Here is a 7648-nt window from a genome sequence, read left to right as displayed (position 1 = left end):
AGGAGACACTCCCTCTCCTGGCCCAGGTGTGAGTTAAGAACCACAGGGAGACATCAAAGCTGGTTTTCAATTAAAAAATAAATAACTCTAATTTATTAAGAAGTAAACTCTTCTTACAATAAGGCTCATACATAAGTTAAACGTTTGTCTTAACAATAACAAATAAATACTCTTATTTACAGAACAGTGTTAACTCTAACAGTGCGTGTTTCAGAGCAGCTGCTGGTGGATTATCTCCCACACCATCCTCCTGCGGAAGTAAGGCATGTGTTCCTGGAAAGGGAAAGGGGAGAATCCAGTAAATGGGAAGTCAGGAGGAAGAGGCAGAAAATCTCCATAAACAACCAGGCAATTCTTGGATGGGAAGTTGCTTTTCAGACCTGTCAGCACCTGCCATGAGTGCCATGGACCTGCCAACATCCTCACCTGTGTGAAGGTGATGGGTTTGTCTCTGGAGATGGAATCTGCAAACTTGCAGACAAACACCCCACAGTCACTGCCATTGGTTTGCTGAGGGATCTCCTGAGCGACACCAAAAGACACAGAGAATTTTCACCTCAGAGGAGCAGCAATGTCATCAAAGCACACACTACCCCACACCGACAGCTCCTGAAAACCTCCTTCCATGCTCCATTTCCCACTCCTGAACCCAAGGAATAGTCCCAGTTAATCCTCTCTGCCTCCTTGGGAAGCATCAGCCCCTCTATGACGAGGAGTTCTAGTTCCCATTCCAAATCCAGGTGCTGCTCCCATACCTGTGGGCCCAAACTGCGAAGAGTCCACTCAGCAACAGGGAGTTCCAGGTTTTTTTTCTCCCTGCTCTCCTCTTGCAGGTATTGTCTGTTTAAAACAAAACAAAATCACTCTCCATCTCCCTCATTTGGGGCAGCAGAAAGAAGCTGCTGAAGGGTGACAGGAAGGTGAATGGCAGCAAAATGTTGGAGGATCCTCCCAGCAGTGGATTAAGGAATGTGGAGGAAAAATCCCAATGTCAAGTTTTGAGACACTGAGAGCTAATGGCCAGGAGTGAGACCAGCAATTCCAACAGACACTTCCACAAAAGCTCATGGCTTAGGTCAACTCTCCCCAAATCACACGTTATTGGAGGAGGAGAGGAAAAACCAAGCAGGGAGCCATAATGCCACCATCCCACCTTGTGCCAATCACACTTTATTGGGGGAGGAGAGTAAAAACCAGGCAGGGAGCCATAACGCCACCATCCCACCTTGTGCCTCTGGGAGGACAAACACATTGGGGCTAATGCCTCTGGCTGAGGGAATTCCCAGGCCACCAGCTGCTGGGAAAAGGCTCTAGAGGAAAGAATTCTTCTGTGCAGACCTGTTGTTACACCTGTTCCCCTGCTGTGAACTGTTCAGGAGAGCACAGGCCCAAACCAACACGTGGTGTGTCTGTGTTGGGCTGCTCTCCTGCTCTCGCTCCACAGAGCTGCTGCCTTCAGGGGGTGTACATCAGACATGAAAACCTGCACCTGTCACCCTTCAGGAGGCTCCAAACACCGAGTAGAGCAGAAGAGGTCCAAAGTGAGGAGCAGCAAGTGACAGTGCAAGGAACAGTTCAAGTGGGGAGGGAAAAAGGGTTCAAAACAACCAAAAGGATAAAAAAGCTACTCACAAGAATGTTTCGCAGATTTTGTCGCCTTTCTGCCCCAAGGAGTCGAAGTACTTGATGGTTTTTCTTCGGACGTCTATGACCTGGGATTAAAAGGCAACTTAGGCAAAGCACAGCCCAAACCCTACAGGACATTTCTTCCTGGCTTTGCCCTAAAAAGGGCAATAATAAAAAGGCAGTTTGACTCACCAGCAGTGTCCAGTGCAGTCTGAGGTGAATGGGCACCAGGATGAGATCCTGCTGGAAGACATCTACACCCCTGGTCCATCTCTTTACTGCCTTGTACCCTCCAGTACAGAGTTTGGGGTAAAAGAAGGTACTGAAGGCATGGACCACTGGATAGCCTTCTTTCTTGCTTCTGTCTACCAGAAGGCTCATGTAGAAATTGATGATCTGCACCACAGAGAAGAAAGTTGAGATGTAAAAGAAGACATCAACATGTCTTTGCTGGCTACTCTTGAACTGAGAGAACCTCAGCTGTCACTTTGGCTCTGAGAATTTTACACTTGGTGACTTGTGCTGTTGAATAAAAGCACCTGCAACTGCTCCAGGAACCCAAAGTGACTCCTGGGATCTGCCAGAGACACCAGACCCGTACGGACCCAAAGTTGGGACTGTACAGCTGTTCCCGGGCTCTGCAGTGGAGCTCCTGTCCCCAGAGAAGGCTAGTTCCCAAATTCAGCTATTCCCAAAACAGTGCTGAATTGGAGCCCTGCTCTTACCTCATCGTTCAGCCAGCACAGCTGCTGCAGGGTGCAGATGTCTTCCCGAGTCACCTGGAGCTTGAAGGCACTGCTCAGGATCTCACTGGGCTCACCTTGGCCAAAGGCAGCCGTGATCTCTGTCTCCATGGCCTGGAACAGGTAATTCCCCAGGGAAGGACTCATGAGACAGGGCATGGAGCACACTGACCTCAACCAAAGCCTGAGTTTCAGTTCAGGTGCCAAAGGCTGGGCCAGGCATTTGCCAAGTCAGCAGTAGCACTGGTTAGTTTTTCTGGGCACACTTACCTCTGTGAGTGGAGCAAAGTCTTCGGTTCGTTCTTCAGAGCTTGGGAATGTCTCCCTGTCCACAAAGAATAAGTCTTGGGACAGAACAGGTGTTAGAATGTATGGAAATAACATTCCCTGGGAGACTTCAGCTCCACTTTGGCCCTGTGAGACAAAAGGACAGGAGCTTGGCAAGCAAGCACAGGGTTTTGCTGTGGGACAGCACAGACTAAGAGGAGCTTACCACTGCACTGGGTTGTTTTCCTGGTACTGCCTGGTCATGAGAGTCTTGAGTCTTGGGACAGAACAGGTGTTAGAATGTATGGAAATAACATTCCCTGGGAGACTTCAGCTCCACTTTGGCCCTGTGAGACAAAAGGACAGGAGCTTGGCAAGCAAGCACAGGGTTTTGCTGTGGGACAGCACAGACTAAGAGGAGCTTACCACTGCACTGGGTTGTTTTCCTGGTACTGCCTGGTCATGAGAGTCTTGTGGTGGTGTAGCTGTGAGGTGAGGAGAGAGAAAGAAGTGAGTTGGATATCTGTACTGTCCCATGAAATCCTCAGCAATTCTCCTCCTGGGTAAGAAATGCTGTTTGAAGGCTGATTGTGACTAGATCCTCCGTTGCACACAGGAACACATGACAACATCTCAGTTTCCTGTCCCATTCCTTTTGGAGCAGCAAGACTGGGACAGATGAGAAGCTGAAACTTCGCAAACTAACTTCCATCTACAGGTACCAAACTCCTTTTGTTTCTCAGGAAAGAATTCTTTTAGAGAATGTTCTCTAAATTAGAAAACATTCGGAGAACACTGAAGAATGTTTTACCCTCTGGAAAACAGGAAAGCAACTAGCACTTCCTCTAGTGCTTTGTGATCTCCCGGTGACCAGTACCACATGTTGGGGGTTCTACTGCCAGGTGGGACTTGAACATCTGCAACTGTCCTTACAGCCAAGTGCAGTTGGCTTATGGGAACTAAGAGCAGCACATGGAATTTGGGGGAACACAGCACAGCTTTAGCAGGGCAGCTGTGTTTGAGGGACAAGTGGCTTCTGAGCAACTCCAGAGCCACCAGCCAACTGCTCCTCTCCTCCAGCACTGAGACAAACAACAGGGTTTGCCTTCTGGAGGCTGGGCCATGCACATAGAACCATAAGAAACAAGAACCACGACTAAAAGAGCCTCTCACCTGATCATAACTCCCCTCTGAGGCAGCTGGGGGCTCAAAACATCTCCACATTTGGCACCTGCAGAGAGAATCAGCAGGATGAGAACAAGGAGGTGACTTTCCTCTCCTGCAGCTCTACAGAGCAATCAGGTTCTGGGTGATCACACAAAACCTTTCCAATGATGAGTTAGAAGTCCAAACTCTGGCACCTGCTCAGAAGTCACTTCAAACCCCACGTGATTGCATAACAAAGGCCCAGAGATGTAATAAGTAGTGCTGAGAAAATATTTAGAGCAATGAGCGGGGGGAAAAACACCTGGGACAACACTAAGTGTATATGCAGTTAGCTGACTTGACTTGAAAGCTTTGCTGTCATAGTCCTGTCTAGCATTCAAAAGGGGTTAAAGAGTAGCTCAGAGCAGCCCCCCGAGGTAAGTAGCAGCATCTGAGAGTGCCAGTCACAGATTCACCCTCCCCAGTACAAAAAACAGGTCCTACAACCTTCCCCTGGGCAGTGGGGTCACATCTGCAGCTACAAACAGTACTGCTGTAGGCATGTCTCAAATACAACTGGAACCCATTTTTCTCCCTCCAGTAAAACCCTCACAAGCCCAGTTTAAACCATAATTGGCTACGGTTTGGGAGGGGGGAGAAGGGAATGCCCCATTTTGACTGAAGTCTAGCTATAAAGTGGAACAGATGAGAATCCTGGGGACACTCACTGGTTCTGTGGGTCACACATGGATACACAGCCCTGGATTTGTGTTCCTGCAGGTGACTCCCAGGCCTCACTGGTTCCTTGCAGGTGGTTTGAACCCTTCGGTGTAGCAAAAGAAAGAGAGATCCAGTTTTGACAGGTGATCTGTTCCCAGTACACACCAGTTCATCATTTGTTTATCAACTGCATCAGTTGTGTACAAATAGAGCTGGAATTGTTCAAGCAACAGAAATACATGAAGTAAAATCAGGCTGGTTAAGCCCTCAGTAGAACCACCCTGTGTCCTGCACTGGTTCCATGGCCAAATGCAAAGGGCATTTCCATGAGTTTACACTCAGAAGTTTGGCTACTTTCCGCTTGGCATAGTGACTACACAAGAGTCAAATTTTCTGTCTCCACTATTTCCAGAGACACCAGTCGATCATGGCACTGATTCTGTGCAGAGCCCTGGTGAGTAGGAGAGATGAATTCCCCTCCCCTGCCATGGACAGCAAAGTCACCACCAAAAAGTGAAAGGCTATTTTGGTAATAATTACTTTTTGATGCTTGATGCCTGCCGAGAAGAAAGTCTTCCAGAATATTTTTCTTTCAGTGCATTCAAGATCTCTTTGTACTTCTTACTTTCTTCTCAAGGGAAGAAAAAGAACTTCAGCAGTAATTCCCACCCCTCCCTGTCTCAGCCTAACTGTGGAGGAAGTGCTGAGCTCTTTCATCCCACAGAATTCCCTTCTTCCCAGCTCACCTCTTCAGCAGCACACAAGGGCCTTCCTGCACCAGAGGAGGTGGGAATAGGCACAGGAGGCTCCTTAATGGGAGGCCTGGGGGTCACAGGGCTGTCTGGAGCAGGCTGGATGTAGTGGTTATTCCTGCTTGGGTTAAAAACATCAATGGCAAAAGAAACTGTGTTAAGAGAACGTTCAAACCTCCTGATCAATTAGACTTCAATTAGCATCTCCTAATTCAAGCAGGTTACCCACGGCAGGCCCAGGACATGTGTCCAGGTGGGTTTTTCAATGTCTCCACAACCTCTCTAGGTGACCTGTAGCAGCAGCTACCTTCAGAGTAAACAAAAGTGTTTCCGAATGGAATCCTCTCAGGTTTTTTTAAGAGAATTTTTTTGTGGTTGTGGGTTTTCTGTTTGCATTCCTGGTCTCGGCCCCTCCCCAAGTTCAACACTTCCTTCTGCCACAGGAGGTCGAAGTGATGAACTTGTTAATGTTTCTGTGATCTGCTGTGTCTATAAACTAGCTGGATGTAAAGAAAGAGTTGAAAGACAAACCAAACCCACAGCTGGAGACCTCCCTCAGCATAGCAGCCTGGAGGAGTTCCCGATCACCTCGGGAAAATACTGCTCTATGAACACACATACAAATGTTGGGCAACACAGAGGAAGTTCCAGGGTGAAAGTGAAAGACAAGAAACCGTTCAGAGGAGACATGAAAAAAGACAGAAGGACTTTTACCTCAGATATGGAACTGCCTTGTAAGGAGGGGATAGTGTTTCTGTACTCCAGCACATCTTGGTGTTACAAGGCATTTGGTCTGCAGGAAAAGAGCAGAAGCCATCAGCAAGTACTTATGAATTTAAAGAGTTTCACCAAAGAGAAATTATTTTCATTCTCTCTCTTGCATGACGATATTTGTGTTAAGATGCTTCAGGATATTTTCATACTGGCCACTACAGAATGCTGCCAGCCTAAACCTAAACAAAAAAGGCTTATGTGGCTCAGCTCCCTAAAGTTGGGTTTGAAATCCCTCCCCCTTTTGGCAAGCTAACAGTGGGCACAGCTGAGCTGAAGGATCAGAACTGCATCCAAGGCCAGGAGAAATCACAGAATACCTTGAGCTGGAAGGGATCCACAAGGATCATCAGTCTGACCCCTGGCCCTGCACAGGACACCCCAACAGGCCCACCCTGTGCCTGAGAGCATTGTCCAAAGGCTCCAGGAGCTCTGGCAGCCTTGGTGCTGAGACACTGCCCTGGGGAGCTGTTCCCAGCCCTGGCCCCAATCCAGAAGCAATGCCAGGGTGCAGGGAAGAAACAGAGCACTCCTAGATGCTACCTAGATATTGTGCCTTCAATACCAGTCCCTGAGCCTGGGGCAGCAGGAAGGAGAAATGAGTGAAGAAGTCAACATCAGCCTTACCAACTCCTGTTCTATCCTCATCTGCCACAGAAGCTGTTCCTGTTTTAATTGAAGAGTCTGAAGAATTGGGCTGAGTCTGAAATAAAACCAGAAACAAGTACCAGAGTGAGTATAACCTGAATGTGAATCCAAGCAAACCCAAACTCCCTGGAATCCAGGCAGCTCTGTTCTGGCTCAGGGCCCTGTGGTTTGCTGCTCTGGGTGGCAGCAGAACCTATGACCAGTCACTTTTGCCACACAGGCTCTCATCCACGCAGGGTCTGAAGCACCTCAAGCTTATCCCCAAGTTCTCCTCACAGTCTCTGCTCACCCCTTCTCCAGACTCAGACAGCCAAGTGGCATTGCTGCCTGGAGCCTTCTGGCACCCACGTGTGGCCTCTGGTGGGAACTCGACTGCCACAGGAACATCCTCGACTCCCTCGTCAGCCTGAAGGGTGAGACATTCTGAAAGCCAAAACAACACCAGTCACAGGAGAACAGCGTTGAAAATGGGATGAGGATTTCTACTTGCACCAAAGCAAGGACAAAAGCCAGAGCTCCCTAAGGTACCTCAACCCTAAGGAAAATCCAAACAGTCAAGCCCTTCTGGGAGAGGCAATACCTCTTTTCTGCTTCTTTTCAGGAGTCTCGCCAGGATCCTCCACAGGTGACAGAACACTGAGGGAAGAACAGACAGAACAGTGTTTTGCAACCCCAGTTCAGCTCCCAACAGGCTGTGACTCCCCTCCACAGGGCCCAGACTTGCAAAGAGAGTTTTCATATCCCAAGGTCTTCCCTGGGATCTTCTCCCAGACAGCTAATCATCCTAATAAAGCATCAGGTCTCTTTGTCTCATTCTGTTGATGCTTCCTTACATTTTGTGTTCTTATTACCAAGAAAACCCTTAATGGGTGAAGTTTTCACTCTGGAATGAGACAGTAAGCAGAACGTCCTGGAGCAAGTTTGTCCCAGAGGGAGCAACCCTACTGTCTAAACCACACCATGTAATCCAAGGGG

At 48.4% G+C, this 7648-nt stretch overlaps 1 protein-coding gene across 1 annotated transcript; it reads right to left on the bottom strand.

Moving 5' to 3' along the window:
* Positions 1 to 210: 210 nt before the first annotated feature.
* SENP2 (SUMO1/sentrin/SMT3 specific peptidase 2) lies at positions 211 to 7412 on the bottom strand. Its single transcript, XM_009071255.1, is given in 13 exon segments — positions 211 to 273; positions 427 to 522; positions 756 to 840; positions 1633 to 1712; positions 1819 to 2022; positions 2352 to 2483; positions 2640 to 2783; positions 3810 to 3867; positions 5043 to 5122; positions 5225 to 5406; positions 7022 to 7096; positions 7254 to 7344; positions 7347 to 7412. Coding segments are annotated over 13 exon segments (1356 nt in total).
* Between the last annotated feature and the right edge of the window lie 236 nt (positions 7413 to 7648).

Source organism: Acanthisitta chloris, unplaced genomic scaffold, assembly GCF_000695815.1.
Source record: "Acanthisitta chloris isolate BGI_N310 unplaced genomic scaffold, ASM69581v1 scaffold7803, whole genome shotgun sequence".
Lineage (NCBI taxonomy): Eukaryota > Metazoa > Chordata > Aves > Passeriformes > Acanthisittidae > Acanthisitta > Acanthisitta chloris.
This window is presented reverse-complemented; position numbering and strand designations above follow the sequence as displayed.